Source organism: Grammomys surdaster, unplaced genomic scaffold (genome assembly GCF_004785775.1).
Source record: "Grammomys surdaster isolate TR1022 unplaced genomic scaffold, NIH_TR_1.0 99, whole genome shotgun sequence".
In the NCBI taxonomy this organism is placed as follows: Eukaryota; Metazoa; Chordata; class Mammalia; order Rodentia; family Muridae; genus Grammomys; species Grammomys surdaster.
Window position 1 is genome coordinate 14,484,946 of NW_021604578.1, and position 21,423 is coordinate 14,506,368.

The 21,423-nt window shown below is 33.9% G+C and overlaps 1 protein-coding gene across 1 annotated transcript in view; it reads right to left on the reverse strand.

Annotated features, from left to right (window-relative positions):
* Adamts6 (ADAM metallopeptidase with thrombospondin type 1 motif 6) overlaps positions 1-21,423 on the reverse strand; it is a 221,770-nt gene that overhangs the window by 197,056 nt on the left and 3,291 nt on the right. The window contains exons 2-3 of the mRNA XM_028783635.1: positions 17,494-17,872; positions 15,366-15,727 (exon numbers count right to left, since the gene is read on the reverse strand). Of these exons, the coding sequence (XP_028639468.1) occupies positions 15,366-15,727; positions 17,494-17,590 (459 nt within the window). The 5' untranslated portion in view covers positions 17,591-17,872. The remainder of the gene's footprint in view (positions 1-15,365; positions 15,728-17,493; positions 17,873-21,423) is intronic.

A 21,423-nucleotide genomic window follows, 5' to 3' on the forward strand; every position in this document is an offset into this window, starting at 1 on the left:
GAATTAAACTCAGGACTTCTAGAAGAGCAGTCATTGCTCTTAATAACGGAGCCATTTCTCCACCATTGTCATATCTTCAGTTTCTGAGCTTCATTCTCCTCTTAGCTAAATTAGAACTTACCATCAACATCACTTACATTCCAGTTAATGCCACACTGTTGCAGCTCAAATACTGAAGCTTTAATTAAGTGTGATACAATTTTTCCACTACATATTTTATTTCTCAACTAAACTAGTTGCTTTCTTTGAGAAAATCATTATGTCTTACATATTTTTGTATCAGTTACAGACCAAGAATGTGTCTCATATGCAGTATGTTTAAATAAAGTTTGCTAGTGAAAAATAAGATGGGAAAAGTTACCTACATGAAAAATAAAATGCAGCTAAATAAATAAATAAATAAGAACTCTATTGTTAGCTAATCCTGTTTCTCTAATTATGTCATATGAAAAGATGACTCTAAATACAATTACCCTTTAACACCAAATAAAATGCAAACTCTATGAACTTATTTCTTCACCTAAAAAAGTGAAAGAGTTAGTCTAAATTATTTCAAGACTGCATTCTGAGGAACTCTACATGATTTGGATTCTTGGGCTCAAAATCAGCTATATTTTTATTAATCTAAGTTAATCTAATCTAATCTAATAAGTTTCCAAATAATATTTCATATAAGAAAAAGATTTTCTTCTCTAAAAAGAAAAAAATTGAAAAGGTCTAATCCAAGTAATCTCTAAAGTCTCTTTGATTTCTAAACTTCTATAATTCTATTTAGAAAAATTTATTTTAAGTACTACCTACTTAGAAAGATAAGACATAATCAGACATTAGGTTATATGTTTTATAACATATGCTATAACTTACAGAGAAGATTGGAAGTGCCCGCACCACCTACATGAAATGAGTTGAGGAATAAAAACTAAAAAATACAGAAGTCCTTAGTAAGTTTATATTATTTTTATTATTGTTTCTATCCCTTTAGGTAAAAGTTCCTCTATTAAATATGAACAATGCGGAATAACTTAATACACTACTAACAACTTCAAAATCTATGTAAAAATTATTTTACCAGGCAGTTTAACAACATACTAGAAAACTGGGCATAGTGTTTTAAAAACACAGGCAAGCTTTGTTAAGACTTCTGATTAGAAGAAAGTGTAGGACAGAAATCTAGGGTTAGGCCCAGAAAGGCTAGGACATTGAAGTCATACTGGTCTATTAACAGTATTGCATTGAAAGCCTTGGTTGAATAAAACAAAAAACAAAAACACTCAGGTTATAGAGGGAAATAAGATTCAAGCCTGGTAAGTAAGAAACAAGAAGAAAAAAAACCTGTAAAAATGAAAATATGCAGAAATGGCATTTCAAAAGTTTTAAATGGTATATGTCCTATAAAATATTTCTACATATCTCATTATTTAATCTTAATACTTCACTGAAATAAGCAATATGATTTGCTTTACTCATGTGCACACTACCATCACCACCAAAATAACAATCATTGGTCATTAATATCTCTCAATATCAATGGACCTAATTCCTCAATAAAAAGACACAGGCTAACAGAATGGATAGAAAAAACGAGATCTATTCTGGCTCATACAAGAAACACACCTCAACATCAAAGATAGATATTACCTCAGAGTAAAAAGTTGGAAAAAGATTTTTACAAGCAAATGGAGCCAAGAAGCAAGAAGTTGGTGTAGCTATTCTAATATCTGACAAAATAGACTTCCAACAAAAATTAATCAAAACAGATTGAGAATACTTCATATTCACGAAAGAAAAAACCCACCAGAATGACATCTCAACTCTGAACATCTATGCCCCCAAAAGAAACACAATAGAAGGAGACTGCAAGAAACAATCAAACTGAGGACTAAAAATAAAAAACAAAGAGAACAATACAAAGGATCATTCAAAGATTTGGTTCTCTGAGAAAATCAACAAAATAGACAAACCCTTATCCAAACTAAGTAAAAGGCAGAGAAGAAGTGCCCAAATTAACAAAATCAGAATTGAAAAGTGTGACCTGCAGTTCACACTTGGAAACATTGTATAGTCTTCTAGAATGGTGACATTCTTCTCTAGTTTCTTGTGGCTCACTACCATTTCAAAAGTCATTGAAATATTTTAAATGTATTAAATATATTTTATAACTGTTAAGAATATTTTCAGTGGCTCTATAATAATGCTAATATTTTCTAATAATGATGATAGTTTAGAAACAAAATAATTATAACATGATATAATATGAATATATTTAACTCATATTGGAATAAGAGTACAGTTACCACTACTGCCATATAGTTTCATTATTTGTATTTTCTGATTAAAGACATTAATTTTTTAGTAGGAATTAGTGTGATTTCAAAAAGACCCTGTCTTAGTTGGCAGCTTGTTGCCATAGGCTGTGGGTGAACTGTACACTCAGGAAATTTCAGTAAGTGCCATTCGACCAGATTGTTAGTGTTGGAAGAAAATTACCTCTAGACTACACTGAGAAACTTTACAGAATCACACATGGTATTCAGCAAAGTGAAAACCTGGCTAGAGCCAGAAGTGAAAACCTGGCCAGAGTGTGCAAGGAAATACAGATTCCACGCAGTACATCCAACATTAGAATGGGCAATCCAGAAGTGTGCCTGATATTAAACTGGATTCAATGACATGAACAACATCTGTGACCTAATATATAAAGGATTGCTATTAATGTGACCAACTTGTCACAAATTCTCACAAAGGATGGCCCAAAGGTAAGAACAATATTCATAGTCCAAGGCCTGAAGAGCCCTGAAGTATGACCAATATCTATGATTTGATCTGTAAATGACTATGGATAGAACTAGCATCTATGACCTGACTTTATAAAAGTCTGCCCAGCAAGGAAGAAGGAATGCTGGAGAGATGGTGCCATGTCTAAGTCACTGGCTATTCTTTCAGAGAACACAAGTTCAATTTCCAGCACCCATATGGTGGCTCGTAATTACCCACAGCTACATTTCCAGGTAATCTGATACCCTCTTCTAGCCTTCACAGGCACCAAGCAGACAGATAATGAACAGGCATACAATCAAGCAAAATGCTCATATATACATACACATACACATACACATACACATACACATACACATACACATATACATATACAATAGCAATAAAGTAAGTTTTAAAAATACTACCCAGGAGTATGAGAGGCACCTGGGAAGCTGAAAGAAACTGAGAGAATCGAGGCTAAAACCAGCAATCAGATGAAGATTTATTCAGACACAATTCTCACATCCAGCTTTCAAAACTTCATAGTAGCTCCCTTTATTAAACACTCAATGTTCTGAGGTTAGTTCTATACTTTGTACTAATACTTTCTCCCTCACACAGTTTTTCTATTCTCCTTTTCTCTATTTTTTTCTACATCAAATTCCTTTGGTAAGTTTTTCCAAAGAACACAGATATCTGTTTTATGGGGCATTTGTATCTTAACATCCTAAGACCTCAAACAATATAAAGTTATCTGATTGCATTGCATTTGTATGTGTGAGCATGCACATGCATGTGCATGTGTATGTGTATGAAGTTTGAGACATGGTCTCTCTAAATAGTCCTGGAACTCACTATTGAGACCAGGCTGTTCCCAAATACAGAATTTGCCTCTGCTTGTGCCACTACCCTGGCCCTGACTGCATTTTTGATATCTTTCTTTTTATTCTACCTTTAGCCAAATTCATGCACACACACACACATACACACACACACACACATATTTTGTTCCATCTTTTTATTTACTTTTCTCTGCTCCATATTTTCTCTGTTAAAATACTAACCAATAGTCTTACTCTCCTTAGTTCCTTTCTAGCATATCCATAAGAAATAATATCTTCATGTACATAGTGTTTCTTTGCTTCCTAAAGTGACTGGAGTTTAAAAGGTTTGTTTGTCATTTGACTATTCTGGATCTATCCTTTGATAGTGACTATTTTTTCAGAGTAAACTACTTTCAGACTATGTCATGTTCCCTAAACACAAACCTAGCTCAACCCTACTTTATAACACAGTCCCTCTATAGCACTGCAAACACTTCCATTGAAAGAAGAGGTAGGAAAAATATCCAACTGAGGACTGTTCCCTATCAGAGATACATGAGCTTCAATGCAAAAACACAACATAAATGAAAATCAAAGGCAATATGACTCCTCCAAAATTAACTAAATGTACACTGGTCTTCTCCAGTGACAGCAAATATATGAAAATCTAGACAATGGACTCAAAGGAATGAATGTAAGCATTCTAAAAGAATTCAAAGTGCACAAATAAACTACTGAACAAATTCTGAGAGAAAACATAAAGGAATTGAAAGAAATATGTTAATATAGGATAGTTCCTCAATACATGTTGAATGTGAAATTAAAGAAAGGGAAATTATGGGAAAAAAGTACTTGAAATATTAGAAATAAAATATTCAATAGGTCAATTAAAAGCTACACAAGCAACATCACCAGGAGAGAACAGAATACACAGGCTTAAAGCCAATGTAAATTAACTGAAACAACAGTGAGTTAAAGAACAATGGAACATTTGAGCTATACAGGACACAACGAAAATCAATGCATGAACATAAAAAAATAATTTCATGTTAAAGGCATGAATTTTGTGAAAAGTATTTTCAAGAAAATGTCTCAAATCTAAGAAAGAAAATGCTCATTCAAATATAAGAGGTACTTTGATACCAAATATACAACACCACAGCGGACTACTCCCATGATCTATTAGAGTTAAAATATTAAAAACACAGAGCAAACAAAGGACATTTAAAACTGCAAGAGGAAAAACACAAACTTGAAAGGGTAGGACCATTAACAAAACCTTAAAAGCCATAAGAACTAAGAATGATTATTACAAGCTCTAATAGCAAACAACTGAATACTATACCCAGAAAAACTATCATAATCAAAGGAGAAAGAAAAACTTTCCATGATAAAAACCAGCTAAAGGAATTAATGACCATTAAGCCAGATCTATAGAAGATACTTGAAAGAATCCTTCTAACAGGTAGAAAGATAAATACATCTATATAAGGCTCTATGAAACAATAAACCATACTAGGACATTAACTAATGAATCGAAAAACAACAAATAAAATAAAAAATAAGAACACAACAGGAATTAACACATACTTTCAATGATTACTCTCAATATTAATAACTTTCAAATCTCCAATCTGAATAAAAAGGTTTAAAAGAGTGGATTTAAAAAGGAAATTTACATGTGTTACATTATACAAGCAAGTGTAAATGAAATGTTAAGGTGAAAAGATGAAAGTATCCAAAGCAAACAAAACAAGAAAAAAACAGGTGTCTAATACCTGAGAAAACAGACTTCAAATCAAAATTAGTCAAAAGAAATAGAAAAGGTCACTTTATGTTCAATGAGAAATCCATCAGAAAGACATTACAATTTTAAACATGTTTTTGAAACAGAAGTGAACTCACCAACATGAAATAAATACTACTAGATTTAAAGACACAGATTAAGATCAACAAAATAAATGTGGGTGATTTTAATAGCCCATTTTCAGTAAAAGCTCATTTTATCAAAAGAAGAAAGAGAGAGAGAGAGAGAGAGAGGGAGGGAGTTAGGGACAGAGGGAGGGAGGGAGGGAGGGAGGGAGGGAGGGAGGGAGGGAGGGAGGAGGAAGAAGAAGAGGAGGAGGAGGAGGGAGGAGGGGGAGGAGGAAGGGAGGAAGAGAGGGAGGGAGGGAGGGAGGGAGGAAGAAAGAGAAAGAAAAAAAGAAAGAAAGAAAGGAAGGAAGGAAGGAAGGAAGGAAGGAAGGAAGGAAGGAAGAAAGGAAGAAAGAAAGACAGAGAAACATCAGCGTTAAATAGCATTACAGATCAAATAGGGCTATCAAGCCTCTACAGGGCATCCTACCCAACACTGATGAATACAGATCTTCTGAGGAATTTATGGCACATTCTCTAGGATACATCATAAATATGACACAATTGGGAAAATTGATAGGATTTATCTTATCCTGTCTGACTATAATCAAGTACAAATGAAAATCAACACCAAGAGAAGTTACATAATGAATTCAGAATCATGGAGAGTGAGCAACTAATTACTAAATGACAAAAAAGTCACCAGTAAAATCAAGAGAGAGATGTAAGCATTCCTATATTCAAATGAAAATGAGAATATACCATATCAAAACCTATAAAAAAACAGTCCTAAGAGGAAAGAATAGAAATACAAGTGTCAGCATTAAAAACTCAGAGACTTCAAATGAATAACTTACAATGCTCATTGTGGCCTCTGGGTCAAGGGGAACAAGAAAAAGTCAAACACAAAATAAGCACATGGGAAGAAATAATTAAGATGAGGTCAGAAATCACTGAAATGGACAGGAAAACAACAAATCTACAGCATAACTTCTCATCTAAGGCCCAGGGATAATAACAGGAGGTTAAGAGTCAAAGGAAAGGGAAGTCTGCTGTGAGATTATGTTTCTTAGAAATGCAGAGAAGCTCCAACCTTGAAATCTTACCAACATGGCTGCCTAAACAAGATCTAAACAAGGGCATTACCAATAGACATGCTAACATGGAAGAGGAGTGTCTCATGGGGCTCAATTCTAAACAAAGAACTACAGGTAACTAAGGAATGCTGAGAGTAGGAGAAATTGGATTCTCCAATACCAAGTCATATATACACAAGTAATATTATATACACTGAGAAAGTTGTATTTATATATTCAGAAATATACATTCATATTTACACATACATAACAGCTATTAAAAGAAATAGAGACCAAGGATTGGATTTGAGAGAGAGCAAGGGGATACACAAGAAGTGTGGAAGGAAGAAAAGGGAGGGTAAAATGATGTAATAGTATTTTCATTTCAAAATGTACACATTTTCAAAATGTGCATATACATAATATATACACACATATATGTATATATACATATATATATATATATATATATATATATATATATATATCAAGAAAGTGGTCACATAACTAGGCACATTCTAAAAGTCCTGAACCAGAAACGATAAAATAGAGAAAATGTATACATTAACTAAGAAAAATTTAGCATATTTTTAGTTCAAAAATAAAATAAAAGCAACAAACTTCTGTCACCCACAAATGAATCAATAATTTTCAGAATTTTAAATATTTTTTTTGCTTAATGATATAATACCATATAAATAAATTTGATGTTGAATCTATCACCACTTCCCACCTTACAGTTTGTAGAGAACATGATTTCCTAACCCAACATTCCACTATCAGCTAACTACTATTAAGATAACATAAAGTCACTTTAAATTAGACAAAAACTCAGAAATCATACTTTTCAAGTGCTGTCCAAGGTACATATTTGAAGATGTTCCCTGAACAAACCAGAATATAAACCCAGAAAAAAAGGTATGATTCTAACCTAGGAAGAGGGAAACATCTTAAGATCATAGTAGTTAAAGAATTAATTAACTAGTAGTCTCAAAGTAAAATGCCTCTACTAATAACAGAGTTATATACCCCAAGCAATAAATATAAGAAAATACACAATACTGGCCAGACAGTAAAGAAGTTGTAGCTTTTTTTTTGAATAACAAAATAGTCATTACAATTTGGAAAATATACAAAAAATATGGATAAGAAAATTGTGGTCCAGATAAAGGCAGAATAAACTACAATATTATTTCAAACCACTGCTAAGCAGAGTGTTAGAAATTTTCTATTTGGTGCAAGGATTCTAACACTGAAAGTGTGAGAAGACATTATTTTAAAATATTAGTAGCCAAAGAAAGGAGATGTGCCCGTAATCCCAGATCATGTGAGGCTAAAGAAAATTAGCTCTATCAGTATGGGCTACAGAGTGGCTCCAGGTTAGTTAGGCTGCAGAATGAGTTGAAAGTAATAATACCTACAAAGTAAGGTTTTTGTTTTTTGTTTTGGTTTGTTTGTTTGTTTGTTTGTTTGGGGTTTTTTGTTTTGTTTCTTTGTTTTGGGGTTTTTGTTTTTGTTTTTTTGAGACAGGGTTTCTCTGTGTAGTCCTGGCTGTCCTGGAACTCACTCTATAGACCAGGCTGGCCTTGAACTCAGAAATCCACCTGCCTCTGCCTCCCAAGTGCTGCAAAAAAAAAGGTTTTTTTAAAAAAAAAACACTTATAAGCATATTCCATTTGATTAAAAGTAAAATGATACAAAAATAAGAACAAAGGAGAAGTTATTAAAACAGGTAGAAAAGATGAATGCAAAAGTAGATATTTACATAGTCTGAAAACATCTAGTCACAAATTCCTTATTAATTGCCAAGGAGAAAGTCCTAACCTTAGTACACAAACCTGGAACATCACATCTTGATCAAGTAAACAATGTTACTTAACATAGACCTTGTGTGATTTCAATAAAGAAGTAAAACAGGAAAGTGTTTATGAATGGAAAGAGAATGAAACAGAAAGATGTTATGAGAATAGATGGATGACTTATTCTATCGCAATCATAGAAAAGGTTCTATTTCCAATCTTATCCTCAATTTTGACTCATCAAAAAGTATCTTTCACAATTTCAGTCAGCTATATTAATGACACTCATTAATTTTTCTAGAATTGTTTTTTTCTAAATTTCAAATATATTCCCAAATGCTACTAGATAATTTCAACTTTATGTTTTCAAGTTGGTAACGATTGTTCTCCAGAAATTTTCTCTCATCTTCTTCTCTGGTCCAGAAATTGTCTAAGCCCTCCTTCTTGACTAGTAAAGTCATACAAACTTTTTTTAATTTTGAGATATACATATATATACATGTATATATGTATGTACATATATACATATATATACATACATGCATATATATACATGTACTCTGTCTTCATGCATGCCAGAAGAAGGCATCAGATCTCATTACAGATGGTTGTGAGCCACCATGTAGTTGCTGGGAATTGAACTCAGGACCTCTCAGAGAACAGCCAGTCTTCCCAACCACTGAGCCATCTCTTCAATCCTGTCACACAAGCTTTTACACAAAAAAAATAGCTCTGAGCCATTTCCAATTGCTTTCTCCTATTCATCTTGCATCCAGTTCTCTTTTACTTTAAATTTAAAGATATGATTAAGTATCCACTGTTTATTATCTGCCTTCTTATCTGCCTGAGGATTAAAGATTAATATGCTGCAAATCTAAGCCTTCTCAACAAAACATGATTCAAATTCATTTCCTCTTCACTATTCAGGGCTTTAGTCTGTGAATTGATCTTTATTACCTTCTATATATTTGAACTCATTGTATTACCAGCAACCCTATCTCCTGAAATCTCATAAAGAAGCAAGTTTTAGCTTTTTTTCTGTATTTCCAATTTGTTTATTTCATCAGTCTATTAAAAGTAGCAAAGGCATAGCTAATGAGTGAAGGACTTGGTCAATGATCAGATCAGTATTTTTCTATGATCATTAACATAAATTTGTGTGTTCAATACATATACACATATACATATTTTTTTTAACCTCCAGGTAACATGTCAGACTAGAGGCTATCTTTGTGTGAGCCCATGAAGACATGAAATATATATTCCCAAAAAAGAAATGAAGAAATTGCTTTGTAAACTCTTAGAAGCGAAAAGGAGGGGGGGGGAAGAACTGCAGTGAAACAAGCCCAGCACAAACTCAGCCCTGAAGTTCTTTGGATGCAGAAGACTCAACAACTACTTCAAAGGTAAAGCAATGACTTTTCGAATTCTTAGGCAAATGGATGGAACTAGAAAATATCCTGAGTGAGGTAACCCAGTAACAAAAGAACACACATGGTATGCATTCACTGATAAGTGGATATTAGCCCAAAAGCTCTGAATACCCAAGATATAGCTCACAGACCATATGAAATTCAAGAAGAAGGAAGACCAAAGTGTGGATGCTTCAGTCCTTCTTAGAAGGGGGAACAAAACACTCACGAGAGGTAGAGGGTGGGAGGAACTTGGGAGGAAGAGAGAAAGGGGAGGGCGAAAAAAGGGGAGGCAGGATCAGGTATGGGAGGAGACAGGGATGATATACAGAGGATCAAGAATTTGAACAGAGATATATAACAATGGGGGATAGGGAACTGGGGGTAATCACCAGCAAGTCCCAGATGCCAGGAAATCAAGAGGCTCCCAGGACCCAACAGGGATGAGATTATCTGAAATGCTCAACAAAGGTAAGGAAGAACCCGTAGAGACCATATCCAGAGGTTAGGCAAGGCCCCCGGTTGGGGGATGGGACCACCCACTCATCTCCAAATGTTTAAACCAGAATTGCTCCTGTCTAGAGGAACTGTGGAGACAAAGTGTGGAGCAGAGACTGAAGGAAAGGCCATCCAGAGACTGCCCCACCTGAGGATCCATCCCATATAGAGACAACAAGCCCAGACACTATTGCGGATGCCAAGAATGCTTGCTGACAGGTGCTTGATATAGCTGTCTCCAGAGAGGCTCTGCCAGAGCCTGACAAATATAGAGGCGGATGTTCATAGCCAACCATTGGACTGAGCATGGGGACCCCAATGGAGGAGTTAGAGAAAGAACTGAAGGAGCTGAAGGGGTTTGCAACCCCATAGGAAGAACAACAATATCAACCAACTAGACCCCCCCCCCCCAGAGCTCCCAGGGACTAAACCACCAACCAAGGAGTACAAATAGATAGTGTACCAAAGAGTACAACAAAGGCACACATGGTTCCAGCTACATATGTACCAGAGGACAGCCTTGTCTGGCATCACTGGGTGGAGAGACTATTGGTCCTGTGAAGGCTCGATGCCCCAGTGTGGGGGAATGCCAGGGTGGAGAAGAGGGAGGGAGGGAAGAAGGGAGGGAAGGAGGGAGGGAGAGGGTGGGTGGAGGAACACCCTCATAGAAGCAGAGGGAAGGCAGATAGGATAGGGGATTTCTAGAGGGGAAACTGGGAAATGGGATAACATTTGAAATGTAAATAAATAAAATAAACAATTTTTAAAAGGAGGTAAAGCAAACAAATGTGGAGAGTCCCATCCTCAGACAAGCTCACAACCCTGCTAAGCCTCAAATGAAGTTATGAATTTCACTGGAGCAAAAGAAACAATGATTGCAAAGATGGCTCTGACAGACATCAGATACAGGTCCAATACAAACCGAACAAGACCACAGACCAAGATCAAGTGACTCCACCATTCTTGTATAAATATGGCTCACAATTTCCAGTCCATTTGTGAGTACCCAAAGGGAAGCTGCTACACCATATCCCTTGCTTCGTTCCTCCTTATGTTTAGCAGGATTTTACTTCATTATTTTTTTAAATTTCCACACATTATTCTTCTTAATACATCCTTCTAATTTTGTTCATATATTTTTTCCATTTTGGCAATTTTCCACTGTGGCTTATTTGCCATTTTGTTTTTTTAGCCTATATTATTTATCCATTCTCTATATTTAGTAGTACTTTGACTTTATTGTATTGACTACTTTTAAATACTATTATACAATTATTCTTATTCCATTTTTGATAGTCATATAGTTATGATTTTTAAACTCCTTGAGCAGACGGAAGTGTTTTCTTCTTTATTTTTTTTCTGTTTTCTAATGACTTTCCCTTTTCTCAACCCTTTCATACGTCCACCTCTACCCCACTTCTTTCTCTTTTCATCTGTGTAACCTTTTTCTCCCTTCCTCAGTCTCCTTCCTGTTAGGCCTAAGTAATTTTAAGCTTCATAACACACTGCCATTTAGTTTTGGCATTTCCAGTGCTATTATCATTGATGACATATTAGCTAACTGTTACTGATTATAAAAATATCTATCTTATATAGTTTGATATCATTCTTACCACAATGGTTGATTTTCACCTCTCCTAGTAATACTAGGGATTGAGCCCTCAGAAGTAAGTTGCTCTATAAGGTACTTTTGTTCTCACTCACTTGTGTGTGCCTTATTTATTTATTTATTTATTTATTTATTTATCTATATATCTATCTAGCCTCTCTCTCTCTCTCTCTCTCTCTCATACACACACACACACACACACACAACACACCTGTCTTACACACAGAAAATGAAAACAAAAACAAGCATGTATCTTCAAGTACTAATCTCAATGGTACTGAAATATCACATGAAAATTTCAAATTTTGTGTTTTAAAGAAAGTCAATGACATGAAATGAGTATACAAGTAAACAGCAATGCTAACAACAGGCTTTATAGAGGGAAGCCAGCAACATGGAGGGAAATAGCAACTAAAGGGATAATAAAAATTAAGAATGTGGATGAAAAAAGTCAACAACAAAGAAATTTTAGCTAGGAAATGAAGATTTTTAAAAAATATATAGAGACATGGTAGAAGTAAAAATGTAATTAATAAAATGAATAACAGTAAAATGCATTTTAATAAACTCCACCAAACAGAAGAAAGATTATGAGGGATAAATGATGAATTTACAAATTTAATGAAATACTGCATTCTGATATAAATGAAAAAATAAAAAGATAAATGGGCATGGTGACAGTATTCAAGAACTCTGAGGTGTGATTATGAGGGCAGAAGAGGCAAATCAGATAAACAATAAAGACACAGTCACGTTCTTTAATAAAATTATAACAGAAATGTCCTACATCTAAAGAAAGAATTATACATTCAAACGTACTATTTAGACCCTCATAGACATGACTAGAAAAAAAACTTTCCACAAATTGAAAAACCTCTACAATGAAAATTTTAAAGCACTGAATACAAAACAAAAAATTTAAAGATATTTGAAAATAGACTTCCCTTGTTCATGGATTGGAAAAATCAATATTGCAAAAATTTTATGCTATATACCACCTACATCAATCTATTCAATGCAATCCACATCAAAATCCTAACGGCAATATTTACAGAAGGAGAAAATAATCATAAAATTTTTTAGACGAACAAAAGGCAACAGCTAAAATAAATCTCAGTAGAAGGAGTTATGCTGGCCATGTCACAATACCTGATCTCAAATATACTAAAGAGACAAAACTTACAGTACTGGCAAAAAGTTGGTCTTTTGATCACTGAAACTGAATAGAGGACACAAAAATCAACTCACACAGTTATTCCCACATGCACCCTAGCTAGATTCCTACTGCTGTGATAAAACACAAAGAATAAAAACAACTTGGGTCATAAAGATTTATTTCATCTTGCAACCTACAATTCATCTATCATCCAGGGCAGGGACTCTAGGTGGGAACCTGGAGGCAGGAACTGAACCTGAGTGGAACCCAGAGGCAAGAACTGAACGCGAGACCATGAAGGAACACTACTTACTGGCTTGCTCATCTTGCTTTTTTATACAGCCTGAGTCTGCTGTCAAGAGGTGAATAGTATGCAACATCCATTGTGGGATGGACCCTTCTATATCAATGATCAATCTAGAAAAATGTTTCAAAAGTGTGTTTACAGGCACATATAATGAAATCATTTTCTCAATTGAGGATTCCTCTTCTGAGATGACTCTAGCTTTGTCTCAAGTTGAGAAAATGTTAACATGTACTGTGCTAGGAAAATGGAATTTCCACACAAAAAATGAAACTAAAACCATATCTCAATTTGCCCTGAAACACATTAAAAATGCATCAAATACCTTAATACCTTTCTATATTTCTATAGAAAAACACTTAAAGACGTGAGTAGAAGGAAGGGTTTTCTGAGTACCACCCCGATGACACAATAATCTCAAGATCTGACAAGTGAAATCAGGAATCTTCTATATAGCAAAGTAAGCAACACCAGAATTAAGAGACAATGTATAGAATGGTAATGAATAAATATTTACTAACTATACATCAGACAAACAGTATGTACCTTGCATATAAATCATTTAATCTACAATGATATAGTGAATTGACCAGTTTTTAATAGAAGAAATGCAAATGTTCAATAAATACTGAAAAAGAGTTCAACCTCCTCAGCCATTGGGGAAATGCATATAAGGACTTCTTTAAGATCTGTCTCATCCCAGTAGAATAGCTATCTTCCTGAAAAGTAATGCTGGCATGGCCATGGGCAACAGGAGTCCATATACCCTGCTGGGAGGAATGCAAACTTGTGTATGCCTACTATGAAAATCAGAATGAAGAACCTTTAAAGAACTACCAACATGACCCAGCTATACTACTCATGGATATACTAAGTCAGTATGTAACAAAGATACCTGTACATCCACATTATAGTCGTCTGCTCACAACAACCAGAAGATAAGATAAAATCAGCCTAGATGCCCACCAAAAGATGAATGGTTAAAGAAAAAGAAATGATGATAAATGCATACAATAGGATTTTCTTTGGCCATCAAGAAAGATGCAATTATGGCATTTTCAAGAAAATGGATACAACTACAAATCATTGTGTTAAATGAAATAAACCACATTCAGAAATTGAACATTTTTTCACACATGCAGAATGCAATTTAAAATTACATGTATGTGCATGTGTGCTTGAGTGTTTATCTGTGTTGATAACTCAGAAACTAAAAATGAGATCCTGAGAGCAGAAGGAAAGGCTATGACCAGGCAACAAATAATACATGTAATAGGAAATTTAAAGAAAGACAAACTGGGGGGAAAAGAGCATGAACTGGCTGGAGAAGCAGCCCTGAGGAGAGTTGTCAAGAAGGAAATGAATTAGAATAAACTGTATTGATACTCATGTATCCAGATTCCATTAGAGAATCCATTAATCTGTATACCAGCCAAAAAATTACTAAAATTAAAGAAACAAATATTTTACACAGAAAGCCCATATGTTATTTATAAGGAAGCTAGCAATAACACATTTTTGTGGAAATTAAAGCTGAATATTAAAGTATTAAGTACTAATATTACCTCATTTTGCTCAGCAGTTATAAAAAAATGGAAACCTGAACAAAGAAATTAAATTTACTTCCCAATTACAGAGTTTTTTCTCAAATTTAAAACTTATTTAAATTCTACTGTATTTACATTTACATCTCTACTCTTTCTTTTTTAAAAAGATTTTCCCAGCAGTGTTTCTCTGTGTAGCCCTGGCTGTCCTGAAACTTACTCTGAAGACCAGGCTGACCTCAACATAACAAAGATCTGCCTGTCTCTGCTCCAAGTGCTAGGATTAAAGGAGTGCACCACCACCAACTTGCACTCAGTCTCTACTTCTAAATAAGTTTAAAATGCTCTCCTGTGAAAATCATTACAAACATTATGAAAGAAAAGATGAAGGTCAGAGAAGCAGAAATGATGAACAAAATTAAACTATTATCTTTCTACTTAAACCACTTACAGGTATATTTTCAAGCCTAAGAAAGACATTTACATTGTGAACTTATTTTCCCATTAGAAATTTAAAATTATATTTACTTACCAATCCAACACAGTTGCTTAAAGCCACTTTAGTTGTACTATGTTGATCTTGCAAGTATCCTGTGTAGTGACAGTTGTCTAAAAAATCATGTTTCCACTGGGGTCCATCTTTCCCCCAATACTCTACTGTAAAATGTTTGGACACAAAATTTGTATTGAGAGTCAAGTTTAGGTGAAAGTGCTTGCCATAGGCTGAAAGTTTAAAAAATAATTTAGACACTGCCTGCTGTGGATCAAGGTCCATACTCCGTCTTCTCCTTGAGTGTTTATCATTTTTCACAGTAAAGCTGAGAAAAGCTCCATTTTGATCAACTCTTATTGGAATAGTTAGCTGGTAGTGTTCAAGGTAAGTCAGGAATTCCTCTTTGTAATCCCAAGGCAGAGGATCCGGAAAAGCACATGAAAGAAAAGAACATTTAACAGAACAAAGAAGTAGCAACATGAGCCACAATGGCAATCGAAAGTATACATCATTTTATATGAGATATGAATGAAAAATTATATAGTAAACAGAATGAAAAGTAAAATAAAAAATTAAGTTTCAATACTTTCAGCCCTCAAAACAGCATTATTTAAAAAGATTATTTGTGGACTAGTCTTCTTTCCTAAATTTAAGTTTTAATATATGGATTTCAAAAGTTCTTCTAGGAGTATGAAAATCTTACATGAAAACTAAACAAAAAGTACATATACATTTTTTTAAAAAGTGTTTGGCTCTGATAAAGGAAATTTGTTAGCTACCAAAATATGTTAATGGAGAATCTCTAAGGCTCTAAAGAAACTATCTTCAAAGAACAAAATTATCACTAAGAATGTAAAAGGCTATGGTCACTTTAGAAACAAATCTGACATTTCTTCAAAATATTAAACATAAAATTATCAGATAAATTAGCTATAATTCTACTCCCAGGTATATACACACAAAAAAAATCTATGTGAATACTTATACAAGGACTTTTATGACAGCCCAAGAAAGAAACAATGTCACCCTCCATCACCTGATGATGACTAAGCAGGCTGTAATAAGCCAGATAATATTATTCTCCAAAAACAAAGGAAAGGAAAGTAGCACTGTATGTGGTATTACACGTGAATAAAAACTGCCTTTTTTTTTTTGTAGCCCTTGCTGTCCTGGAACTCACTCTGTAGATCAGTCTGGCCTTAGTAAAAGATCTGTCTGCATCTTCCCAATGCTGGGATTAAAGGTGTGTGCCACCATGGCGAGTGACTTCTTAATCAAAGTTCATTTTCTAACATGAAAATCATTACTCTTAGTAAAAGAAGCCAATCACAAAAAGACTGAATAATACATAGTTCTACTTTGGTGAAATAGAGGCAAATCTCTAGAGATAAGAGTTCAAAGTGTAGAAATAGCCTAGGACTAGGGAACTTAGGAGTGATTCTCAATGGGCACAGATTTTTGTTTTTATTTTTAAAATTAAAATGCACTAACATTGATTATGGTAATATTATACAGTTCTAAAACCTACTAACAACCAATGAGATGTAGTCTTTAATGGATGTATTATATGTATATCATATCTCAATAAAATGTTAAAAATCAATAGTGTAACAAAAAATTAGAGAACAATTAAACATTTTTATATATCTTTTATTTTATGCATGCAAGTATTTTAAATCTTCGTGTATGTATATTCACCATGTATTCAATCAATTTCCATGGAGATCTGGAGTTTCAGATAGATGTAAACTGTCTTATGGGTGCTTGTAGTTGAACATGGATTCTTCGGAAGTTCAGTCAGTGTTCTTAACCACTGAGCCTTCTCTCTAGCCCACAGGTTTTTTTTATTTCTTCCTCTTCTACAATGTAAACATTTAGATTCTGTCTGAAAGTGACCTAGCTCAAAACCCTAGCAAAGAATGAATCTATTAAGATTCAGAAGATAGGAAAAGCAGCAGCTTGGAGTCCATCATCTTCTAAGAAAGACAGTCAACTCTTAAACCCAGTGAAGCATTATCTCAGGACAATGGACCACCCTCTTAAGAATACCTTGGTTTTTTTTCTCCATCTGACTAAGAATTCCCAAGAAACTATTTACCAAACTGAATATTCAGAGTGTTTATTTTGTGATCATTTCTATTTTAAATTTCAAAATCAGAAATCCTACCTTGAGAACTATATGAAAGTCTGTGGTCACTATAAAATTCCGATGAGGCCATGATGAGGCTCAAAATCCAAGTCAACGTTTTCCACGAAATTTCCATAATTTGGAAAACTGAATGTTTTTTGGAGGGCTACCTATGAGCTAGAGAGTCAATAGCATACCAATATCGAAGCATAACAATTTTAATTCTTTAAACCTTCTTGCAAATGAGTTGTTAGATGCTCCACTGTTTAACAAGTACTCTTCCCCAACATCTTGCACTTTCTTCTCTGTCTGGATTCATTTTTCCAATCCAAAAATGAGGAAAATAACGTTGATGAAATTTTTTCATTAGCAAAGCTCAGAGTGATAGGTCACTTAAATATGGTGGCCACTTTTTAACCTAGAGGGAAAAATATTAATTAACTGAAAAATATCATGAATGAACATATTTACTACAGATTAAAGAATAATTACCAAAGAACATAAATTCAAAATAACTCAATGTAGTTCAACACATTACCAGAAACCTAAATGGCTAGCAGGATAATTCCATGACAACTAAATAACCAAAGAAAGAACCTTAGAGCTAGAAACTATAGAGTACTTTTTGATGCACAATGTTTTAGAAATAAAAACAAACAAACAAACAGAGGAGGAAGAGGACATGGGAAGAAATCTGAAGAGACTAATAATTCTTTTAATAATAAAACTCTCAAGATAACAATGAAGGGGTATAGTGTGCTAACCTCCTTTTAATAACAAAAACAAACTGTATAATCTAAGTCAATCGTATGTACTGAACAAATAGCATCTGACTCCATTCCTCAACAAAGTGTTTTAAGCCCACTCATGTTTGAAGAACGCTGTGCTGCTTTATGGGGACCAGTGTTTTGTCCTGACAACTTGGATCTACAAATCCAAGATATATCAACTGTCTACGCACACTTGGCTAGTATGGCAACTTAAACTTCTAAAAAACTCACCCAATTTATGGTCGAGCAGAATTTATATGGAAGTCTTACATGACTTATTAAGCAACTCAAGGAAAGTAATTTCAACTCTTTATAATGTACTTGAGAAGAAAAGATTTTATAGCTTCATTCCAATATTACAATACCTTTCAAATCCTATCTCATACATCTTACTTTTGGCTAGTAATCTCAGTCAGAATTCACGGCCTCAAAGTATTTACATATGTGACCACCTGACTGACCAACAGACAGCATATCAGAAGAAAAAATAATGAGATCACTAACAGCAAGATAGTAACTAAAAAGGACAAAAGTCCAAATATAATTTTAGAACCACAAAGTAATACAGCTTGGAATAAAGGTAAAACTATCCTTATATTCCTATTGTGTATACAACTGTGTCACAGCTCAATATCTGATTTTTATAATACTATATCTGACTTTGGAATAAAAGTTAAATCACCTCCATAAGTTATATTAATACAAATATGATTTTAAAAAGGTATGTAGAAAATATTAGAAAAATTATCCCAAATTTCTACTGTACATAATAGTCACATAATAAATACTTGCCATATTGGTTGGTTTAAAAATAAATGAATAATTAAACCAATAGTGAATAAAATATCAGGTATATAGAAGGATAAAAGTTGGTACAATAGTTTGTTCCCTTTAGAGCTAGAAATATAGATCGTTATAACTACTTGAAATTCCTCATATTCATTTCTACAAGTGACCAAACTCCTGACTTTTGGAAAAGTTAGTTCATTAATCAACAATATGTTTTCTCTATGTTAAAAAATGACATTATAACAATAGCAGAATACAGAAAAAAATTAAAACACAATCCTTGCCCTTGATGAGGAATTTGTAATAAGTAACAGAAAAAAAATTAAAAATGATGGTTAATGTCCAAATGAAGTTAAAAAACATGTTACTGGTGATTGAATGAAAGAAACTATTTCAAGTCAGTAAAGACAGATTAAAGAAAGCTAGTGCAAAACAGCACCTGAGGTAGATCTTGGAAATGAGTGGAATTTCACCAGTCAAATTGATGGATATAATCATTACTGATAGAAGAAACTCATTCCAGAAGGCCTAGATGGCAAACAGGTGCAGACAGGGCAAATGGGCACTATCACTAGTAATAATAGAAAGAGGAAATTTGGTTCCTTTGCAGAAGCCTGAATAGTAACATATAGAAAAGTAGTTTAAGGTCAGACCAAAAATAAAACATTGAAAATACAGATCACTTCCTTCGGTCTTCACTTACAATGTAATAGCACCCCTGTAGTAACGCAGATTTTGCCAGATTCAGTGGGGCTATCTCTTAACAGCCATACTCTTCTGTCATCCTCATCCCTTAATAACTTAATTTTAATCAAGAAAATGTCTCAATACTGAAAAGATGCCACTTCTATGATTCAATTACAAAAGATTCTGGCTCAGAATCTTGGTACTCGCCTTTGTTTCCTTGGCTTAGATGAAGCAATTTAATACTAAGATGTTCACAAAAAAGAAAGAGCAACCTCTATCTAGTACTGACAAGACACTGAACCCTCCACCCCATCCAATAGCAGCATACTAGTAACTGAATACTGCCCCAGAATACTTAGGAGTCCATTCTTCACCAATGGGGCTTCCTTCAAAGAACTCAGTCTTTGCCAATACTTTGATCATAACCTCACCAGGACACAGTTAGTCATAGCTGGATTCACAGAAACTGGCAGAGTGAATATGTGCTAAATTATTTACTTTGTATTTGTTATGCAGCAATTGATAACTAATACAGCCATGAGTTAACACATGAAGAAATTGGAATTCACAGAGATCAAATAGCTAGAAAACAAGTGAGTTAATATTTATATAACACGGTTATCTATCTGAAAAAATCGAAGTTTTGTGTATTATATTATACTTCTAGCTTAAGAAACTATTTTGAATATTCAGTAGTAGTTCTCTACAACCATGTTGTATAATATATTCACGAGTGGAATTTGTTAGTATAAACAGTTTTTTTAAGCAACTTTGCATACAGTTGTTTTATCTTAAAACTTCTATTTCTGTTTAGGCAAGACAAAAAGTACATACCCTTAAGTTTAAAAATCTATAAACTAAATCCTACTATTTACTCAATTACAATAAATAAGTAAATAAATAAATAAATCATTATCTTGGTTTGCAACCTTCTCATACATGTTTACTCCAAACCTAACCATCAAATATTAATATGTAATTATTGCTTCATGAATAACATTCCTCCTTAGTGTGTTAGTTTTTTCAAGTCACTAGAATGTTTTCAGTAATAACATCTGACATCAAATGGGTCCTCCATTTACTTTAAATTTTAATCTTCATTTAAAGAGGAATTTATAATTAGCACTTTTGAGTTCATTTTCTAGAATTCATGATAGATTTACATTAAACCATCCACATCTTTCCTCTTGTCTTCTTGGACACTGAAACTAATGGCAAAGTTACAAGACAGTGGGCTTGACTTAGAAAACATTCCCCCCCTTGAAAAGTTTCTTGTTCTTCATTGAGAACGTTCTGAGCTCCTACCTTTTCTTACATTATCCTATAAACATCTAAGTCAGCTAAGCTAACATTAATAGGAAAAGTGAGTAACTAAAGTGACTTATCCAGTAAGCAAAGTATTGGTACATAATAGAAAGAACCGGAGTTCCTAAATTAAACAGACTGAAGTGTATGGTCTAGTTCATCACTAGAGAGAGTATATGGTACGAGGACACTCAATAACTTAAGAGTCCTTTCTTCTTCCCTCCTCATTATCTTTTACATCCTCAATGGTCAGAGAGGAAACTTAGCAGTATATATTAATGCTCAGTTGGCTAGAGCCCAATTAAAATTACAAATAGCATATCTAATCACTTAGTCACCCACACAGTACAAGTGAAATGTGTTAACCTACTTTCTGACATTTGCTGAGAAAGCTAATCTAGATGCCACAATAAAGTAT